The 22785-nt window shown below is 41.6% G+C and overlaps 1 protein-coding gene across 25 annotated transcripts in view; it reads right to left on the minus strand.

The window, feature by feature from the left end:
- Nucleotides 1-22785, minus strand: part of FAM13B (family with sequence similarity 13 member B) — a 97490-nt gene that overhangs the window by 11970 nt on the left and 62735 nt on the right. For 14 of the 25 annotated variants that reach the window (XM_070076131.2, XM_089335906.1, XM_017341079.4 and 11 more), the window contains 10 exons: nt 22411-22475; nt 20273-20321; nt 19444-19591; nt 14600-14665; nt 12596-12806; nt 11553-11682; nt 10950-11031; nt 8774-9003; nt 2855-2938; nt 2525-2620 (listed from right to left, as the gene is read on the minus strand). In XM_070076131.2, coding sequence (XP_069932232.1) covers nt 2525-2620; nt 2855-2938; nt 8774-9003; nt 10950-11031; nt 11553-11682; nt 12596-12806; nt 14600-14665; nt 19444-19591; nt 20273-20321; nt 22411-22475 — 1161 coding nt within the window. The remainder of the gene's footprint in view (nt 1-2524; nt 2621-2854; nt 2939-8773; nt 9004-10949; nt 11032-11552; nt 11683-12595; nt 12807-14599; nt 14666-19443; nt 19592-20272; nt 20322-22410; nt 22476-22785) is intronic. The other 11 variants (XM_089335904.1, XM_089335907.1, XM_089335905.1 and 8 more) reach the window with 1 other exon arrangement.

Consider the following 22785-nt stretch of genomic DNA (forward strand, 5'->3'; position numbering starts at 1 on the left):
GACCTGGGCCACCTTCTACTGCTTTCCCAGGCCATAGCAGAGAGCTGGGTCAGAAGTAGAGCAGCTGGGTCTTGAACTGGCGTCCATATGGGATGCCAGTGCTTCAGGCCAGGGCGTTAACCTACTGAGCCACAGCACCGGCCCCTACAAAACATTTTATCACCTCAAAAGAGACCCTATGCCCATTAACTGTCACTCATTTCTCTCCCAGCCTGGACAAACATTAATCTACTTTCTGTGTGTTCCCATATTCTAAATATTTCATATACTCATAAATGGAATCATAAAATGTAGTATGGCTTGTTTAATATAACATGTTTTCAAGGCTCACCCATGTTATGCTATGTATCAATATTCCACTTCGTTTTATAGGTTAATAAAATGATATTCCAGTGTGTAGATATATCTCACATTTATCCACCATTAGCTGATAGAGAATTCAGCTATTTCCACTTTTTTGCCTACCATGAATAATACTGCCATGAACTCTTGTGTAGTTTTTGTGAGCACATTTTTAATTCCAACTGATATTTATCTGGGAGAATTGCTAGGTCGTATCTTGTGTGTGTGTGTGTGTGTGTGTGTGTGTGTGTTTGGACAGAGTGGACAGGAGAGAGAGACAGAGAGAAAGGTCTTCCTTTGCCATTGGTTCACCCCACAATGGTCGCTGCAACCAGCACACCACCCTGATCCAAAGCCAGGAGCCAGGTGCTTCTCTTGGTCTCCCATGCGGGTGCAGGGCCCAAGCACTTGGGCCATCCTCCACTGCACCCCCAGGCCACAGCAGAGAGCTGGCCTGGAAGAGGGGCAACTGGGACAGAATCTGGCGCCCCAACCAGGACTAGAACCTGGGGTGCCGGCGCTGCAGGCGGAGGATTAGCCTATTGAGCGCGGCGCCAGCCTACTAGGTCGTATCTTTTGAATAACTGAGTCATATACTTTGAAGAGCTGCCAAACAGTAACTACATCAATTTACATTCCTGCCAGCACTGTATGAGGGTTCCAATTCTCCATATCCTCACAAACACTATTACCATAGTTTTAAAAATATATATATTTTGCCATTTTATTATAAATTTCAAATAATACAGAGAAATACAAAGGGTATTTCAATGACCACACACAGATTTAACAATGTTTAGCATTTTGTCATATGATCTTTATATGGAAATGTATGTATACACACACACTTTTTTAAGCAAAGGTAGGGAAATGTTAATATTACCTAATATGTAATTAATGACAAAGATCATCAAATGAAGACACATGGTATATTATTATGTAAGGGGTAAAATTCAGTAAAAGCAATTATAAATATCCATGTACCAAATAATATGCCATTCACCCTGCTATTTACTATAAATATGTGTGATTGTGCACATAGATATTTACAACAGAATGGACATGGAGATCATTACACTAAATGAAATAAGCCAGACACAAAAAGATAAATATCACATTACTTTCTCTCATGTGATCATCATGATGCCTATTCCAAAACTAATGCACTTAAATGGAAAGAAACTATGCAAATCTGAAATACAAGTTTTTTTCATTCTAGTTCCTCCACTTAACAAGTATATAACTTTGAACAAACCACCAGGGAAATACAGTTTTAACAGTTTGCCTGTTACAATTTTACATGTCAATATTTAATGACATAAGCATACATAAAATGCTTACAAAGTACCTTGAAGATACTAACAGCACTTACCAATGTCTTATTTTTTTTCCTTAAGATTTATTTATTTATTTGAAAGTCAGAGTTCTATATACAGAGTGATCTTCCACCTGTTGGTTTACTCCCCAAATGGCTACAAGGAGCCAGGGGCTTCATCCAGGTCTCCCATGTGGATGTCAGGGGCCCAAACAACTTGGGTCATCCTCTGCTATTTTTTCAGGCCATTAACAGGGAGCTGGATCAGAAGTGGAGCAGCAGAGACATGAATTGTCACCTATATAGGAAGTTGTCATCGCAGGTGGTGGCTTTACCTGCTATGCCACAATGCTGGTCTCCTGTTTCTTACTCTGTTTTGTTTTTTTGTTTTTGTATTTTGGACAGGCAGAGTGGACAGTGAGAGAGAGACACAGAGAGAAAGGTCTTCCTTTGCCATTGGTTCACCTTCCAATGGCCGCCACGGCTGGCATGCTGCGCCGGTGCACCGCGCTGATCCGATGGCAAGAGCCAGGTGCTTCTCCTGATCTCCCACGCGGGTGCAGGGCCCAAGCATCCTCCACTGCACTCACTGGCCATAGCAGAGAGCGGGCCTGGAAGAGGGGCAACCGGGAAAGAATCCAGTGCCCTGACCGGGACTAGAACCCGGTGTGCCGGCACCGCTAGGCGGAGGATTAGCCTATTGAGCCGTGGCACCGGCCCAGTTTCTTACTCTTTTAAAATCAATAATCTCACAACAATAATTCTACCTTGGCTATGTACTTCTCCAATATACTATCCTAACAATTTCCTTTTGAAAAGTACATCTGGGTAAAATGAACCAGAGAAACGTTTGCTTGCTTTACTTACAAGAATAGGAGTGATGCTAGCTCTTGTCAGCATCTGTTTTACAAGCCGGTACCTATCATAAAGGGGTTTAACAATGTGCCTTTCTTCCCTGGTCACCTGAAACAAGAAAAAAGGAAATCACTTCATCATCAGAAATCTAAAATATCCGGAACAATAAGCAATATGATCCACTTCCACCCAAATTTAAAATTTTATATTTAATAAACAAGCAGTTCCCCAGTTACAGGGAACACTGCTCTATCAAACAGCTCTGAAGAATCTATGCCACAAAAGTGAGTCACACTCTTTTTTAATACAGGAAATCGCATCTTTTTTAGGGAGAGACATTACCGGCCTTCCATGTTGACTTTCATAGTAAAGAAGACTTTTCTGGAGAGAAGTTTTCTCTTCTACCAAATGATCTTTTGTCATTTTCTAGAATTAAAAAAAAAAATTATTTTTCACTTCTATTGACACCACTAATTATTCACATCACTCCAAAAATGCAAGTAGTTTGGTTGAAAGGGCAGACCCATTGCCTACCTAGCCCAAGTCAACACACCCTTTATGGATTTGCCAGCAGCATTTTCAGTCTCCTATGGAATCTGGCCTTTAGTAGACAGATATCAATCCCATGATGGCTCAACTGAAGTTTCCTCTGAATAAATTATGAATACTTGCTTGGGTGAGTTATATAACCCGTTTTTTTTTTTGTTTTTTTTTTTGTTTGTTTGTTTTTTTTTTTTGACAGGCAGAGTGGACAGTGAGAGAGAGAGACAGAGAGAGAAAGGTCTTCCTTTGCCGTTGGTTCACCCTCCAATGGCCGCCGCTGCAGCCGGCGCACCGCGCTGATCTGATGGCAGGAGCCAGGATCCAGGTGCTTTTCCTGGTCTCCCATGGGGTGCAGGGCCCAAGCACCTGGGCCATCCTCCACTGCACTCCCTGGCCATAGCAGAGAGCTGGCCTGGAAGAGGGGCAACCGGGACAGAATCCGGCGCCCTGACCGGGACTAGAACCCGGTGTGCCGGCGCCGCAAGGTGGAGGATTAGCCTATTGAGCCACGGCGCCGGCCAATATATAACCCGTTTGTATTCAATATCCTGATCTATAAAACAGGAAAACTTCATCCTACCACAAAAAAGGCTGTAACTGAGGACTAAATAAGTTAATATATGGAAAGCATTGACAATAGTGCCTACCTAGCACACAGTAAGCATACAGAGTTGTTTGGAATTTAATGTTGCACAGTCTATTATTAGTGTAAAGAATAATGAACATACATATACCCTACACATACATAGTCACAGGTCTTATCCAGTATTTCTAAATTAATTTTAAAGATTTATTTATTTATTTGAAAGGCAGAGAAGGAGGAGGAAAGGGAAAGAGAGGGATGGTGGGAGAGAAAGACATACAATCTTCCATCTGCTGGTCCACTCCCCAAATATATGGGCCAGAGCTGGGCCAGCCTGAAGGCAGGAGCTTGAACTGGGTCTCCCAGGTCGGTGCAAGGCCTCAAGGAGTTGGGGTCATCATCTGTGGCTTTCCCAAGCACATCAGCAAGGAGCTCGATCAGAAGTGGAGCAGCCAAGACAAAGCAGCACCTACATGGGATGCCAGCCCTGCAGGCAGCAGCTTAACACACTGGGCCACAGTGCTGGCCTGCTCCTAAATTATTTTTTAAAACCTAGCAGTAGTACTGTGGAAAGATCTTTAAAAAAAAAAAAAAAAAAGAGCCCAACAATGCCAAGTTGTGACCTGACTAGACTATACACACTGTAATACTCTTCTCACATCTACCAGTCTCCCCAGGATAGAGTAGGGCAAGACTTCCCAAACTTATTTGTCCACAAAACCTTCCTCCTTTGTCCTTTAGAATCTCTTATAAACATGGCAACGAAACGACATTTCAAAGAATATCCTTCTTGGCTTGTGCTGCGGATCAATAGGCTAATCCTCCGCCTGCAGCACCAGCATACCAGGTACCAGCACGCCAGGTTCTAGTCCCGGTCGGGGCGCCAGATTCTGTCCCGATTGTTCCTCTTCCAGTCCAGCTCTCTGCTGTGGCCTGGGAGTGCAGTGGAGGATGGCCCAAGTGCTTGGGCCCTGCACCTGCATGGGAGACCAGGAGAAGCACCTCGCTCCTGGCTTCAGATCAGTGCCGTGCACCAGCTGCAGCGGCCATTAGGGGGTGAACCAACAGAAAAAGAAGACCTTTCTTTCTGTCTCTCTCACTGTCCACTCTGCCTGTCCCAAAATAAATAAATAAATAAATAAATAAATAAATAAATAAATATTCCTTCTTGGGTGGGACTGGAGTTATAAAACAGCTGCTCAAGCCACTTGCCTAAAACGCTGGCATCCCATGTTGAAGTGCTAATTTGAGTCCTGGCCTGGGAAAGCAGCAGAAGATGGCCCAAAGACTTGGGACCCTGTCACCCACACTGGAGAACTGGATAGAGTTCCTGACTACTGCCTTCAGTTGGTCCCAGCCCTAGCTGTTGCAGCCATGTGAAGAGTGAACCAGTGGACAGAAGATCTCTGTTTCTCCCTCCACTGTCACTCTGCCTTTCAAATAAATAAAAATTAAAAATTCTTCAAGGGGATGGCACTGTGGCGTACCAAGCAAAGCCACACAGCCTCCAATGCCAGCATCCCATATGCTTGACAGTTCCAGTCCCAGTTGCTCCACTTCCAATCCAACTCTGTGCTAATATGCCTGGGAAAGAAAGTGGAAAACACCCCCAGTCCTTGAGCTCCTGCACCCACATGGGAGACCAGAATAAAGCCTCTGGCTCCTGGTTTCAGCCTGGCCCAGTCTCAGCCACTGGGGCCACTTGGGGAGTGAACCAGCAGATGGAAGACCTCTTAACTCTACCCCTCTCTCTCTCTCTCTCTCTCTCTGTGTAACTCTTTCTCTCCTTTTTTTTTATTTTTTAATTTATTTGACAGGTAGAGTTGTAGACAGTGAGAGAGAGACAGAGAGAGAAAGGTCTTCCTTCCGTTGGTTCACCCTGCAAATGGCCGCCACAGTCGGTGCTGTGCCGATCCGAAGCCAAGAGCCAGGTGCTTCCTCCTGGTCTCCCATGCGGGTGCAGGGGCCCAAGCACTTAGGCCATCCTCTACCGCCCTCCCAGGCCACAGCAGAGAGCTGGACTGGAAGAGGAACAGCTGGGACCAGAACCCGGCGCCCATACGGGATGCCAGCGCCGCAGGTGGAGGATTAACCAAGTGAGCCACGAGCCAGCCCCAACTCTGCCTTTCAAATAAGTAATTAGATCTTTGGGGCTGGCGCTGTGATGCAGGGGGTTAAAGCCCTGGCCTGAAGCATCAGCATCCCATATGGGCGCCGGTTCTAGTCCTGGCTACTCCTTTTCCAATCCAGCTCTCTGCTATGGCCTGGGAAAGCAGTAGAAGACGGCCCAAGTCCTTGGGCCCCTGTACCCATGTGGTAGACCCAGAAGAAGTTCCTGGCTCCTGGCTTCGGATCAGCACAGCTCTGGCTGTTGCGACCATCTAGGGAGTGAACCAGCAGATGGAAGACCTCTTTCTATCTCTCTGCCTCTCCTCCCTCTGTGTAACTCTTTCAAATAAAAAAATCTTTTTTTAAAAAACTAGATCTTAAAAAAAACATTGAAGAATGAAAGGGAAATCAAAAAATACCCTTCAAAACTAGACCAAATTAACTCTCTACTTATTTCTAGGGAGTAGTTAATACTACCCCATCTCTCACCATAGTGAGAATGAAAATACAAGATGTTTAAAAAAAAAAAAAAAAAAGACTGCATAGTATCTTCCCATAATAAGTATCACTCTAGATTATATACATTGAGTAGAGAACAGCTGAGTATAGACTCTATGGAATATTGCAATTTCAATCTCAAATTTGAATCTCAAGCCTAGGACAATGCATTCAAGTAAAGCTCATCCAATTAAAATCTTTTTTTAAAGATTCATTTATTTATTTGAAAGGCAGAGTTACAGAGAGACAGAGGAGAGAGAGAGGTCTTCCATCCACTGGTTCACTCCCCAAATGGCAGCAATGGCTGGAACTGGGTCAATCCAAAGCCAGGAACCAGGAGCTTCTTCTAGGTCTCCCCTATGAGTGCAGGGGCCAAGGGCTTTGGCTATCTTCTACTGCTCTCCCGGGCCCCAGCAGAGAGACTTGAACCCAGTGCCCATTTGGGATGCAAGCACTGCAGACAATGGCCCCTGAAATCTCTTTATAGGAGGGAAAGAAATGCCAGGCAGAGGTGTTCTAACTAGAAACTTAAAAAGTAAAAGGGAGCAAGCATGTGGTGGGGCAGTTAAGTCACTACTTGAGATACTGGTATCCCATATTGGAGTGCCTGGGTTTGAATCCTGTCTATTTCACTTCCAATCCAGCTTCCTGTTCAAGTGTACCCTGGGAGGCAGCAGGTAATGGCTCAAATACTTCGATTTCTGCAACCAGTTAGAGATCTGAACCCTGACTATGGTAGGCACTTGGGAAGTGACACAGCAGATGGAAGATCTATCTGTGTCTTTCAAATCAAATTAAAATATATCTTTTCTTGGCCGGCACCGCGGCTCAATAGGCTAACCCTCCGCCTAGTGGCGCCGACACACCGGGTTCTAGTCCCAGTCGGGGCGCCGGATTCTGTCCCGGTTGCCCCTCTTCCAGGCCAGCTCTCTGCTATGGCCTGGGAGTGCAGTAGAGGATGGCCCAAGTGCTTGGGCCCTGCACCCCATGGGAGACCAGGATAAGCACCTGGCTCCTGGCTTCGGATCAGCGCCGTGCGCCGGCCGCAGTGGCAACTGGAGGGTGAACCAACGGCAAAGGAAGACCTTTCTCTCTGTCTCTCTCTCTCTCACTGTCCACTCTGCCTGTAGGAAGACCTTTCTCTCTCTCTCTCTCTCTCACTGTCCACTCTGCCTGCAAAAAAAAAAAAAAAATAAATATATATATATATATATACATACACACACACACACACACACATATATATATATATCTTTTCTTTTCAAGCAAAAGACAAGTTAGAGGGAAGAGAGGCAGAAGAATGATTAATTCTGCTGTGTTTCAGGGAGACAAAGACTCCATTATTGAGCTGACCAGAGGTGTATGTATTCTTGTCAGGACGTGCCATCACTCGCCATCATCTCAGAAGTTCACCTGAGAACACTTACTCTTGACTTTCTCCCAGTAAATCTCATCTGATAAATTATCTGAGTTGCCAAGTGCCTTGAAAAGGACTACCCAGGCACAGAATATTACTATAGTGTGGTTCTTCAAAAAACGGTAATTCGGGGCCAGTGCTATGGCATGGAAGTGTGAATCTCAGCCTGCAGTAGTGGCCTCCTATACGGCTACCAGATTGAGTCCTGGCTGTTCCATTTCCAATCCAGCTCCCTGCTATTTCCGCCTTTCAAATAAACAATACTTAAAAATAAAATGGTGGCTCCTTTTAAAAAATTAATTCATTTAATCCGGATAACAACCTTAATCAATTTGTTTTCTAATGACCACATACATCAAAGGGTTGTTAAAGGGACTGAGCGGCAGAATGCATATAATATAACCAGTCAATACCTGGATTAGCTCAACAGCAATAGCTAATAAGAGACTACACCAGGATTCAAATTCAGGTCTCTTTTTTCTACTCTTCTTCTTTTTTTTGTTAAGAGATTTATTTATTTATTTGAAAGGCAGAGTGAGAGAGAGAGAGAGAGAGAGCAAGCGAGCGAGCAGTAGAGAGTAACATCTCCCATCTTCTGGTTCACTCCCCAAATGGCCAAAATGGCCACAGCTGGACTGATTGGAAGTTAGGAGCCAAAAATTTCTTCTGGGTCTCCCATACAGGGGCAGGGGTTCATGAACTGGGGCCATCTTCCACTGCTCTACCAGGCACATTAGAAGGGAGCTGGATTGGAAATGGAGCAGCCAGGACTCAAACCAGCACCCATAGGGGATACCAGTGCAGCAGATGGTGGCTTTACCTGCTATGCCATAGAGCTGGCCCCTCTCTTTCATGCTTTTACAGAATCATCTTGCCAATTGCACCCAATACAAATGAAATTAACTCCAGTTTTTTTTTAGTTTTATTTATTTAACTCAATCCCTGAAAGACCTGGCACTTCTGGCATGCTGATACAAGCACCTTCCCAAATCTGCAAATTTGAAGAACAAACTCAGGCCAGACAGACTACCTAGATTATATTACTGTGGTAATTATTTTGCTTCAGAAATTCTAAAGGCTATCTGGGCAAAAAGTCGTAACTTAAGATAACCTTGATATCTTCTGGAAGACACCTCTCAGCACGTTTTTCTTTCAGTCTCTTCAAAATAAGTTCAAGGGTTGCTTCTTTAGATGGCTTCTTCTCTTTCTGAATGATTCTGGATTCATCCTCATTCTCCTCCTCTTCATGGTCTAGAGAAGAACCAAAGCTTTTTGGAAGAGTGTTACTACGTGGACGTGTCTGAGGTACAAATTCTCCATCAGAGCTTTTGTGCTTTGCATCTACGTTTCAGAAACAAGAGGAGACAGCAATAAAGACTGAGGTAAGGTACAATGAGATCCGGTCAAAAAAAAACAAGATATGCTCAGATATTTTAACATTACATAAAATATTTAAATTACATAGACAGCAAAAGAGTCTCTTCATCCTTTCAACTAGTATTCTTAGAAAGCCTGTTATACAGCAGGATGCTCTTTAGAGCACTGGAGCTACAGTAATAAACAAAATACAGACTGTCCTCACGACGTACATATTCAGAGAAGGAAAACCAAGAACCTAGTAATCAGATTACTAAAATAATTTCAAAGGCTACTAACTACTGTATGAAGGTAAACCAAGATGGAGTCAAAGTGCAAAAAAAAGAGTGTGTTTTGTGAAGGAGCAATTACATTATATATGATTGACAAAGAAGCCTTTCTGAATGATGGAGCAAGAAGGAAACCAGCTAGCAGGCAGCACTTAAGGAAGAGCATTCGTCCCCAACTGAGGAAAACACCAATGCAAAAGCCCTAAAGTTCGGCATGTTTAAAAAACAAAAAATGAGATGAAAGTGAAGAAATTGGCAATAGGCAGGGTGTGCAAGGCCTTGAAAAATACAGTAAAAGGTTTGGAATTTATTCCAAGTGGAAAGGGAAGCCCATGAAAGACAAACAAGGGGGCAACACGATTCTTCAGAAGATAATTCTGGCTGCTTGGCAGAGGATGAACTATAGGAATATCAAGTAGAAGAAAAATATAGAACTATGAGGCTAATTCTATGTAATTTAATGATGCCAATTAGTAATATAACAAGGTAGTGATCTTCACTGATAGGTAGAAACTGGCATTTAAACAAGGAAATGTTTAACATAATTGTAGGGGGAAATATTCTAAAGAAGAATTATGAAAAATTATTTAACAACAAGAATGTAAACTCCATGACAATATGGACAGTGTCTGTACTTCTCACTGCTATAACTTCAGTTGTCTTCTTGCCTGCAAAGTGCTTTTACCAAACAAATACTAATATTACTGGGGCCCGTGCTGTGGTGCAGCAGGTTAAGCCATTGCCTGCAATGCCAGCATCCCATATGGGCACCTGTTTGAGTCCCAGCTGGTTCACTTCTGATCCAGCTCCTTGCTAATGTGCCTGGGAAAGTAGCAGAAAATGGCCCAAGTCCTTGGGACCCTTTTACCTAAGTGAAGCTCCTGACTTTGGTGTGGCCCAGTCCTAGCCATTGTGGGCATCTGAGGAGTTAACCAGCAGATAAAGGCCTCCCTTTCTTTCTCTCTCTCCGTAACTCTGCCTTTCAAATAAATAAAATAAATTAAAAAAAAAAAAAGAGTATTACTGAATAAATTTAAATGAGTAAAACTAAGATCAAAGACTTGACAAAGATAATTTTTTAAGTATTAAGAAATTAGCACAAAACATTCACAAAGTATATATGCCTTAACTGACACAAGACACACAAAGTCTAGTTTCTGATTCAAGAAGACTTAAAACTTAAGTCTTTGCAGTATTAGCCACTTACTATGATCAGATTTAGTCTTGGACGAAATATCCACCAAAAAATCCTAGTGAAATACCTACCAAAACCTCAAACTGCTTAATGAATGAAATATAGTTCAGATAAATTTTGTGCCATCAGTTCACTTAAGGAATATATGGTATAGGGTATATTTCAAAAGAGTATTACTAATTAAAAATAAAGACGTTTGAAAGGATACAAATAATACTCCAGTTTCTCTTCAGATCATATAAACCTTTCACCTTGTACTAAAGAAAGGATATAATATAGTACTACATATTTCCCATTTTTGTACACAACTTTGACCTTAAGAACTAAAGGAAACTTTTTGCTATAAAGTGCTCAAAATTTTAAATCATCAAAATCATAGCTGTAACTCCTAGAGATATTATAACAGACATTTCAAAACTGCAATTACAAAACTGCACATCTTATACCTTTAATTTGTTTCCGCAGTTTAGTGAGCTCTGTCATCCATTTTAATACCTTTGGATTGGCTGCTATATCACTGTAGGAGGGCTGAAAAATTAAAAAGCAGAATCACTAATAGTTTTAAGGTAAGCAAAGGCTATGCTAATTTATGCCAAACTGTATTTTATAGTTCCTACTTAATTGGATATGGCAGGACATTATATAAAACCCTCCCAGAGCAGGTAACTGGCAGAAGCTAGATGCGAACGAGTCTTCTGACTCCAAGTATGACTCTTCATACACCACATGTTCTTACAATTCAATCAATCTCCCCTCCTCCCACCTTTCCTCTCTCCCTCTTCTCTTAGTACTTATGGTTTTTGACAGAGTGGAAATGACAGCACGACTTATCAACATGAAGTATTTGCACCAGTAGAAATATAAGACAAGTGGTACAACAGCAGGAATATTGGCCTGGAAATCAGTAAGTGAAAGACCTATCTGATCTCAGCTCCATATGATCACTCAGATTCATTCCCTTTGTCAGGACACAGCTGAACTCCTGCTCTCTGATGGCCCTCCTCCCAGTTCTAACACAGAATCCACTCGGGACAACACTATAAATTTACCTTGCTATTTCTTTCCCTTTCAAACTGCTCTTCAAATTGTCTGATTTTTTTCTGCAGTTTCTTGACCAGCTGATAAGGTGTTCTGTCTTCTCTTTTTTCCTCTTTTGAACTAAAGGATGATCTTCGAATCCTGAATTAAAATGAAGGGCCAACTCTTTGTTAGTTGAATTTTTAAGCAGCATTAAACACTATTACCAACAAGTACCTCTTTAAAGTGAAATTAAGTCCCTAATATACAGTTTGGATATACAGTAAAAAGGAGCACAATGGTATGACAGCCCAAAAAATAAGCGAACATTAAATGGATTCACTTAAAACTTGTCTGGACAGAGGCAGAAAAGAAAGGTATGCAGCAACTCAGAGCTCTTTTAAAGTCTTCAAACTTTAAAGGCAAGTTTTTTTTAAAAAAAGCAAATTTTTAACATTCAGAATCAATGTAAAGGTTGGACAAAAAAAAAGAGGAGCTGTTCAGCTGCACTTACTGCTATCCTTTCAAGATTTGTATCTCCATCAAGAATGAATGAATAAGGAAATGTCTATTCATGAGCAAACCCCAGAAACTACACCTCAATAAACTCAGAATTTAACAGTAGGGCCCAACAAATAAGTTAATACAATGTACTTCAGGGGCCTGCGATATAGTGTAGCAGTTGAAGAGGAGCCCACATGGTTCGAGTCCTGGCTGCCCACTTCCCATCCAGCTCCCTGCTAATGACTTGAGAAAGCAGTGGAGGATGGCCAAAGTGCTTGGTTGGGCCCCTGCACCCACATGGGAGACCATGATTAAGTTCCTTATTCCTGGCTTCAGAAAGGCCCAGCTTCAGCCATTGTGGCCATTTCAGGAATGAACCAGCAGATGGAAGATTGATCTCTCTCTCTCTCTCTCTCTCTCTCTCTCTGCCTTTCAAGCAAATAAATAAATCTTCCCCCCACACACAAAAAAGCTTCATGAAACGTGAAAAAACTTTAAACTATAGGCCTGAGTGACTAAATCTCTAAAACAGCAGTCACCTGTCCTAAGTACTTTAAAATCATATATATACCTAGCAAAAGAAAGCGCTTTAGATGAGGAATCCAACGTTTCTGGATCATGTAGGAAACGCTGGCTCTGCCCAAAATCTAAACTGCGGTGTGCTAACACTGGAGGACAGTCCTCTTCCAGAGGATGGTGATTCATTCTTCCAGCCTGGGGAGACAGCTGAGCTTCTCCAGACTCACAGTCTTCCTGCCAAGACTTAAAAGCAGGAAATGGCTCTGTAAAACAAAGACAAGGAGTAGTACCATGGATCTCCTGTTCCATGTACGGAAAAATTCACCAAATATTAGCTACATGTTCTTCAAGTCACATCATTATGTGGTAGTTCACATATCATACGTATGTATATACTTTTTAAATTATGCAAGGATCATCATAAAGCCCACTATAGTTTAAAAGGATCAGAGCTTTTGTTTTAGAAAAGTTTTATTTTCACATAAGGAGTTACACCTTAAGTTTCTGAATCCACTGGCAAAAGGCAAGAAAAGACACTGTCAAGCTCTTTAAAACTATTTAATCTGAAGATTCTAACTTAATATTCCAAAGATATTGCATAGAAAAATGTTACTTTTCAATATGGGAAAAGTCTTTATTTAGAACAGTAAAAATCAACAGTCTTTCAACAGGAATTCAATTTAAAAGCAAAATGTTAGGCCGGCGCCGCAGCTCACTAGGCTAATCCTCCACCTAGCGGCGCCGGCACACCGGGTTCTAGTCCCGGTCAGGGCACCGGATTCTGTCCCGGTTGCCCCTTTTCCAGGCCAGCTCTCTGCTGTGGCCCGGGAGTGCAGCGGAGGATGGCCCAAGTGCTTGGGCCCTGCACCCCATGGGAGACCAGGATAAGCACCTGGCTCCTGGCTTCGGATCAGCGTGGTGCGCCGGCTGCGGTGGCCATTGGAGGGTGAACCAACGGCAAAGGAAGGCCTGTCTCTCTGTCTCTCTCTCTCACTGTCCACTCTGCCTGTCAAAAAAAAAAAAAAAAAAAAAAAGGCAAGCAAAATGTTGTCAGGTTTATGAGTTGTCCCCTCACTGTCCAGTAACTAGTTTAGAATGTGGGAGCTCTTCCCTATTTTACAGAGAACACTAACAGTGCCCTCTGATTTCAGAAATATTCTAACATTCCAAATGAGGCACTAACTCAGCTGATAGCATCTGATCTCTACCATTAAACCGTGATGATTATCTTCTGTTACGGGACTTCCATGTATAACATGTATTATAGTGATTACATAGCCAATAGTATTATCAGGACATAACTTAATAGTACTAGTTCTTTTTAAGAGTATTTATTTTATTGGAATTATTCTGAATATTTTTCACATGAAACCATGTTAATATATTTGATGTCTGCACACAAAAGCTCTGATTACATACAGAATATGGATCATACATATAATCCACAGATACACTCCAAATACAAAACTAACTTTAAGCATCACTGGAGGGAAGGGGGGAGCTTCCACATTCATACACCAGTCTTCTTTATAACTAAAATTTAAAACTTAGATGATATGGCTATTAACATTAGCAAAAATGAAAACAAAGATTGCTTGACAGTGTCAAATTTCCAGTGATTTTTTTTTTTACACAGTGTCTAGGATGACTACTTCAGTGACTTAGTTTAACTTTATACATTAGCAATTTTAAAACATCACCTTCTTTTCACAGTATTAATATAATTTAGTTTGTTTTTAAAGCTCAAATCAATGTGGTAACTAAAAACTGGTTACAAAGCGTGCAATCCCATAATAAATCCAGCAATAAAGTGATTTTTCAAAGCAACCCTTGTACCTGCGTCCCAGCAAACAAGTAACTGGTAATAAGCATTTTATGAAAAAATCTCCTGTTTCATGAAAAGAGGAAAAGTAACAAAAACCACTTTTTCTGGGTATCATTTTTAACCCGGAACAGTTTTCCTAAGATTTGGGGGACAGCAGGAGAAGGGCTAATAAAGACAAACAAAGTGAACCACAAAAAGGCAGAAAACTGAACTATGGTGAACCATACTTACCCTCCCCATCTCTCTGCAGATGCATTGTTTTGAAATCAATGAGGGGGAAAGTGATAGGGCATGACGCTAATAAAATGGAAAAAATGGCAAAAAATACTAAAGTGAACACACGGCACAGTCAGAACAAACCATACACATAACACAAAGCCAAAGATACCAAAAACATTTCCCTAAAATCGGTTAGGCTTTCTGCTCAAAATCTTTTTTCAAAGAAATTACTATGAACCAAACTTTAACACAAACATAGAATTCCATTTCAACAAGTAAAGCAGGAAAAAAAATATCAAAGTAGTGCTGTTTTTTTAACTCACAACTGAAAAAATAGAAACTTTTAATCAAGTACTATTTGAAACTTCAGTATAATTCATTTTGGGGAAAAAAAATCTCCTTTAGTTTGCCTTCTGAAAAGACCCTACTGTATTTCATTCCAGAGTTAGCAGTGAGTTAGCAGGAGAAAATCTGAAGGCAAGACAGTATCTACGTCCACTAAAAGCCAAGACTTTGTGAATAGCTGCTATAAATTCATATTGGAGGCCGGCGCCGCGGCTCACTTGGCTAATCCTCAACCTGTGGCGCCGGTACCCCAGGTTCTAGTTCCAGTTGGGGCACCAGATTCTGTCCTGGTTGCTCCTCTTCCAGTCCAGCTCTCTGCTGTGGCCTGGGAAGGCAGTAGAGGATGGCCCAAGTGCTTGGGCACACGCATGGGAGGCCAGGAGGAAGCACCTGGCTCCTGGCTTCAGATCGGTGCAGCACACCAGATGTAGCGGCCATTTGGGGGGTGAACCAACAGAAGGAAGACCTTTCTCTCTGTCTCTGTCTCTCTCTCTAACTCTGCCTGTCAAAAAAAAAAAAAAAAAAAAAAAAAACACAAAACAAGGACTGATGGGAGTCCACAGACTACCTCCCTCCCCTGTAATAAACTGTAGGGTTTAAATTCTTGACAGGATAACAAACAAAACAAAACAACAGCAGCAACAAAAACCAGTCTAGCATGGGATTCTCTTTGGGGAAGCTTCCAGAAAGCTAAAACTAGACAGAGAATTTCTTATCTCCTCAGACAATAAAACAATCTTCCTGTGTGATTAAAATCTAAGATCAGGAACCTCAAGCCAACTATCATAAAAGACTACTTATTTGCATCTTCTAAAAAGAAAGGGCAAAAATGCTTTTTATAAGAATCCCTACTTTGTCTTATGGTTTTATAAGAATCCCTACTTTGTCTTATGGAGGCTCCTTTCCCTCAAGGCTCCAAGGGAAGCTATGGTGACCACAACTCCTTTTCAGTGACTATGCCATAAGAACTAACTAAAAAGGATATTTGATTTTACTTTTCACTAGTACAGTAACACATTCTCTAATTCTGGGAAGCATATTCATAAATTCTAAACATCCTGAATAACTGAGAACAATGCAAATGAAAGTTAAGTTCCTAATTTAGCCTAAGTTAAAAAACACATAAATATGCCAAAAAGCATCCAAACATGTAGCCCTAAGGGGAGAAAGGATAGACAGCAATAAAGATGGGATCATACACATATGACAGGCAAAAAAAACTAAGGCTAAGGACTTAGCCAGAGCTTAAAAAAAAAATGCCTACATCTTGAAAAAAATTTCAACCATGATCAGGTGAGCAGACTTACATTATGGCGACAAAAGGAGCTCATGGCATTAGTATTGCAATTCTTCTTGCTATTGCCACCACATGTCACGAGACAACTTGCCAAAGATCAGACAACCCAAGGATCTTCATTCAAGTAAACAAACATGTAATCCAGATTACAAGGTTTGAGTCCCTTATTCTCTGTTTATCTAGAAAGCTATGTGGGGACCAGTGCCTTGGCATAGCAGGTAAAAGCCACCACCTGTGGTGCTGGCATCCAGATGGGCACTGGTTCAAGTCCCAGCTGCTCCACTTCTAATCCAGCTCTCTGCTATGACCTGGGAAAGCTGTAGAAGGTGGCCCAAGTCCTTAGGTTCCCTCCACCCTCTTGGGAGACCCAGAAGAAGCTCCTGGCTCTGGCTCCTGGCTTCAGATCAGCCTAGTACCGGCCACTGCAGCAATCTAGGGAGCGAATCAGCCGATGAAAGACTTCTCTCTCTCTCTGCCTCTCTGTAACTCTGCCTTTCAAATAAATAAATAAATCTTTAAAAAAAAGAAAGAAAGGTAAGTGATCCAGGTCTCCTGGATCCAATTTTGGTGCTTCTTTCCCCTTTCCTCCAATATTTTATTTCAAAGTTTACAAATATACCATTAATAATTTATTATATTTGCTTTGTAACATTTATTTACCCCATTAATATATTTTTTTCCTGCAGATACTGGTTTATTTCCCCCATAAACACTCCAACATATATCAGTCACTGAAGTTAAATGTTTGTTCAGTTTTTGATTCTCTTAATATAAAAAAGAAACTTGAGGGGCTAACACTGTGGGGCAGCAGGTTAAGATGCCGTATGCAGGGCTGGCATCCTATATGGGCACCAGTTCAGGTCCCGGCTGCTCTGCTTCCAATCCAACTCCCTGCTAATATACTTGAGAAAGCAACTAAAGATGGCTAAAGGCCTTTGGGCCCCTGCATGTGAACCTGCATGGGAGACCAAAAAGAAGCTCCTGTCTCCTGGCTTCAGATCGGCCCAGATCTGGCTGCTGTAGCCATCCGGGGAGCAAACCAGCAGATGGAAGATCTGCTGCCTCTCCTCTCTCTCTGTAACTCTTTCAAATAAATAAATAAATCTTAAAAAAAAAAAAAAAAAGAGGGGTCAGCACTATGGGGAAGCAGGTAAAGCTGCTGCCTTCAGTGCCAGCATCCCATATGGGCGCCGGTTCAAGTCCCAGCTACTCCACTTCCGATCCAGCTCTTTGCTATGGCTTTGGAAAGTAGCAAAAGATGGCCCAAGTCCTTGGGCCACTGCATCCGCGTAGGAGACCCGGAAGAAGTTCCTGGCTTCAAATCAGCACAGCTCTGGCTGTTGCAGCCAATCGGGGAGTGAACCAGTGGATGGAAGACCTCTCTTTCTGCCTCTGCTTCTCTCTCTGTTTAACTCTGACTTCAATTAAATAACGATATATAATGAAATGCAAAAATGTTAAGTGTACATTTGCTAAGTTTTGAGAAGCATATAGGGGCCAGCACTGTGGCGCAGCGGGTTAACGCCCTGGCCTGAAGCACCGGCATCTCATATGGGCACCAGTTCGAGACCCCATATGGGCACCAGTTCAAGACCCGACTGCTCCTCTTCCAATCTAGCTCTCTGCTGTGGCCTAGGAAAGCAGTAAGAGATGGTCCAACTGCTTGGGTCCCTGCACCCACGTGGGAGACCTAGAGGAGGTTCCTGGCCCCTGGCTTCAGATGGGCGCAGTTCCGGCCATTGCAGCCAACTGAGGAGTGAACCATCAAATGGAAGACTTCTCTCTATCTCTCTGCCTCTCCTCTCTCTGTGTAACTCTAACTTTCAAATAAATAAATAAATCTTTAAAAAAAAAAGAGAGAGAGAATGCATATATCCCTAATCCATGTTGCTTGCTTGTTAAATTTCTCTCCTTTGTGCAAATTCTTAGGGCTCTCCTTTCATACTTCAATAACTAATACAGAGATACAGGAGTATGCCACAACATTTGCTTAAAAGTGCCCTTTGTGGGGCCAACACTGTGGCATAGCAGGTAAAACCACCATCTGCAGTGCTAGCATCATGTATGGGCACCGGTTCGAGTCCCAGCTGCTCCACTTTCAATCCAGCTCTCTGCTAAGGCCTGGGAAAGCAGTAGAAGATGGCCAAAGTCCTTGAGCCCCTGCAGCCCTGCAGGAGACTTGGGAGAAGCTCCTGGCTCCTGGCTTCCGATCAGCCCAGCTCCAGCCGTTGCAGCCAACTGGGGAGTGAACCAGCAGATGGAAGACCTCTCTCTTGCTGCCTCTCCTTCTCTGTTTTTTTTTTTTTTTTAAAGACTTACCTTTATTTATTTGAAAGACGGAGTTACAGAGAGAGGTAGAGACAGAGAGAGAGGTCTTCCATCTGATGGTTCACTCCCCAGATGGCCTCAATGGCCAGAGCTGCGCCAATCCGCAGCCAGGAGCCAGGAGCTTCTACCAAGTCTCCCATGTGGGTGCAGGGGCCCAAAGACTTGGGCCATCTTCTACTGCTATTCCAGACCATAGCAGAGACCTGGATCAGAAGTAAAGCAGCCGAGACTAGAACCGGCGCACATATGGGATGCCAGCGCTTCAGGCCAGGGCATTAACCCGCTGTGCCACAGCGCCGGCCCCTGTGTAATTCTTTCAAATAAATAAATAAATCTTTAAAAAAAAAAAAAGTGCCCTTGAAGATAATCTTTTTTTTTTTTTTTTTTTGACAAGCAGAGTGGACAGTGAGAGAGAGAGACAGAGAGAAGATAATCTTTTAAAAAGGTGCTGATGATCAAAATGAAAAGGTAGCTAAATGTTCTTAGTTTAAACTGGTAAGACGACCAAGCCCAACACACTGGACGTTCAAAGACTGGGAGATTAACACTTGGTTTAAAAATTAACAAAGTCTATTCTGTGTATGCGCGTGTGTGTGTGTGTGTATGTGTATGTGTATGTGTGTGTGTGTGTGTGTTAATCCATTCTAACACCCATTTTCAAAACAACTGGATAAGATGAAAACTTTTAGTTCATACGCAATAGTTTTCCCACAATTTCCCCAGAGTATCTGAATAAAAACACTCAGAAGCTCATCTTATTTGAAAGAGAGAACAAAAGATCAGTAAGAATATGGCTATCCAGAAAAGGGCAGTCAGCATATTACTGCTTTGAGCAACTTGTTACAAATAACATTATCAGGAAAATAATGTGTGTGGGTAAAATTACCTTCCCATTTATCATCATCAGAAACATTCTTCAGATCTAAGCGTGGAATCTGGACACAGTCTGCTTCCTCTTGAGCATCAATACTTTGACTTCCACATACTTCGGATGCGGTATTGGCATTCAAATCACAGATCGTGCTACTAGAATCCTGTATTTTAAAATAAAGAATACATTTCACAGCCACGAAGCTTCTCACACCCAGGTTAAAAACAATCATCACATACCCATGTGTTTCATTAGTATACTGTGCCTATCCAGCCAGCTGACCCACTCCCATCTTGCAAACTATTTTCCAATATAAAGCTACAGTTTTATAACATGTTACTGAGAGACAAAGTATTGATCTTAAATTCAGGACAAGGTATTCATAACCAAAACTCTTTTAACCAAAAGTAGCAAACCAAGTTGTTGCTTAACTATAAAAAAATTGATAATTTTCATTTAAATTTCCTTTGAACCTAGGGCTGGCATTATGATACAGGTTAAGCGGCTGCTTGCAACACCAGCATCCCACAGTGGAGCAACAGAAAGGTTAGAGTCCCAACTGCTCTACTTCCGATCCCTGCTAATGTGCCTAGGAAGGCAATGGAGGATGACCCAAGTTCTTGGGCCCCTACCACACAAAAGGCAGACTCAGATGGAGTCCCAAACATTGAAGCCATCTGGGGAGCGAATCAGTGTCTCTCTCACTCACTCTGTTAATCTGCCTTTGAAATAAATAAACCTTAAATAAATAAATTTCCTTGAAACTTATCCACCCAAAAGTTATAGGGCAGATATAATAGATAGATTAAACCTATGCTACTGTAATAATAATAATAGTTCTTACCAGAATCAAGTGTGACCATTTATCACTGTCAAATAACAAATATTCTTTCCTAAAAATGTAAGTAAAGTTATTAGTATATTAAGAATTAAAAGGTTACTATCATTACATAATTCTTACCCAGATTCCTCTCTTGCCCAAAGCAATTAGCATTCACAATGAGAGAGGAGAAAATGACAGCTACATATAAGCCCATTCTTTGGAGCCCTATATCTGAAAATCACAATACTGAAAAGATCCACAGAATCACTTTAAGTTTAGAAAAATTAACTAACGTTTCCTACCACCCCACCCCTACAAAGCAACCCTCCAAAAAGAAAAGCCTCTATAAAAAAAGAAAAACGCATGCCCACAATATCTAAAACCAAAAAGAATGAGTATGTAATGGAAAAGATTGTGTAAAATAAAGTTTAGTTTTAAACAAATAAACAGCTTAATCTTCCCCATTCTGAGAGGTTTTTTTCTTTTTAAAGATTTTTAAAGCATAACTAGCTATGTCTTTTACTTTAAATCTGTGTTCTATCACAAGACGGTAACTACTTTTATACTTCTCTCCTCCAAATAAGAGTAACAGACAAAAAGCAAATTTTTAAAACTTCCTGTTCACATTTTATTCCCCCTGAAAAACAAACTCCTTCCTATTAAGAACAAGTGTTACAAGAAACCGTCCCAGACGATCTCTTCCTATTTTACCAATCAACAGAGCTTCAGCTACTTTAGAGTAAGTTATCAATACGCCAACTGTGGGAACATTCTTTCTCCAAAGACACTGTGGCAATTTACAGTAACACACACAGACGCTGCATCTAAATAGCAGAAACAGAATGTACACTTAGGAGATAGGCCTTGATATGAAAAGTCATCTTTTACAGATAAAATTACCCTAATGTTGCAGGGCATAAAAATGAACTAAATTCTCTGACAAGCTCAAATGCCTTCCTTTGCATTTGTGCAAGCATATAGCACGATGAATACATTTTACCCTAGCTGACTAAAAGGCCTAATCACCTAAATTTCAGAAACATGAGTGTTTAAACATGCAAAACATAATCCACCTAACCAAAGTGTTCTTGGGATCTAAAAACAAGTTTGCTAACCGATATACAAGTTGAAGAGGAAAGAGCTTTTTCCAAAAAGATTGAGTCCTCACTAAATGGATCCTTTATTGTTCTACCAACTCCAGATGTCATCATTCTGGGGATGCCTGTTAATGTTGTTAATCTTATATCTTCAGCCCATAGCTCCAAAACTCCCTGGGCTGGAAGAGGATCATGCCTGCCTCCTGAAAGGAAGCACAAGGAACTGCTGTAAGCAGAAAATCTGTGGACCTTCAGAGTATGGGACACTCCAGAGACACGGCTCCAAAGAATTTACTTACCCTCAGAGAACAGGATTCCTAATCACAATTAAGAGAGACAATGATGTTAACACAAATTTACAACCTGGCCAAAATCTTCAATCTAGCCTGCAACTTCACTACTAACGTGTTCTCAAAATAAAAATCACCTTTTCTAAAAAAAATTACATTTCCTAGCAGCATCTGAAACAATGATACAAGGGCAAAATTCCCAAATTCTACCCAGTACATAAAATACTCCAGAAGGCTTCTACTCAGAGATTCCATCAAGATTTTACATTTGGCTAAAAACACTCATAGCCTCAGGTATCTCTATCTGATTACAACTGGCCAAGGAAGACTGAAATATCAACTACTTAAGATTGCACTGGGATACCCCAGAGTGAATTCAACTGAGGAATAGACATATCCTGTGCTGAAGCAAATATATTGTAATCTTTGAGTTACTTATCCACACACAGTTCCCAGACAATGAATTAAATCACTGAGGGTACTCAGAATATCAATAAATTCCCAACTACTCTACAATTAACTGAAAGTGTTAAGTGTCTTAAAAGAAGGCTGTGTTTTTCCCTCTGAATATTTTTCAGGTTATAATGTCTGTCTAAATCTGCACAACTCCAAATATCTGTGGACATTTAATATGCTTTATGCCTACCATTAGAACAAGAAGTTTGATTTCTTTTTGTAGATTATTTAAACTATGTAAAAGGTTCATCTAAAAATTTTACTCCAATGTCTATGAAGAAATGATTTACTAACTAATAGCAACAGAAATGCTTACCTATCAAGACAGCCATCTTCACTCTCACTGTGGTCACTGCATGGCTCTAACAGTATACCTACAGACTAACGAGAAGAACATAACCACCATATTAATGGAGGTGCCAACACTCATACAAGAAAGGAATTTGCTGATCCAAATTAGGCTATAAGATTATAGGTTAATCTAACACTCCTCATTAGCTATCTTTTTTTTTTTTTTTTTTTTTTTTTGGACAGGCAGAGTGGACAGTGAGAGAGAGAGAGAAAGGTCTTCCTTTTTCTGTTGGTTCACCCCTCAATGGCCGCTGCGGCCGGTGCACCGGCACTGATCCGAAGCCAGGAGCCAAGTGCTTCTCCTGGTCTCCTATGCGGGTGCAGGGCCCAAGGACCTGGG

The sequence above is a fragment of the Oryctolagus cuniculus genome, chromosome 6 (genome assembly GCF_051225735.1).
Source record: "Oryctolagus cuniculus isolate XC-2025 breed Fujian yellow rabbit chromosome 6, ASM5122573v1, whole genome shotgun sequence".
NCBI classification, from domain to species: Eukaryota; Metazoa; Chordata; class Mammalia; order Lagomorpha; family Leporidae; genus Oryctolagus; species Oryctolagus cuniculus.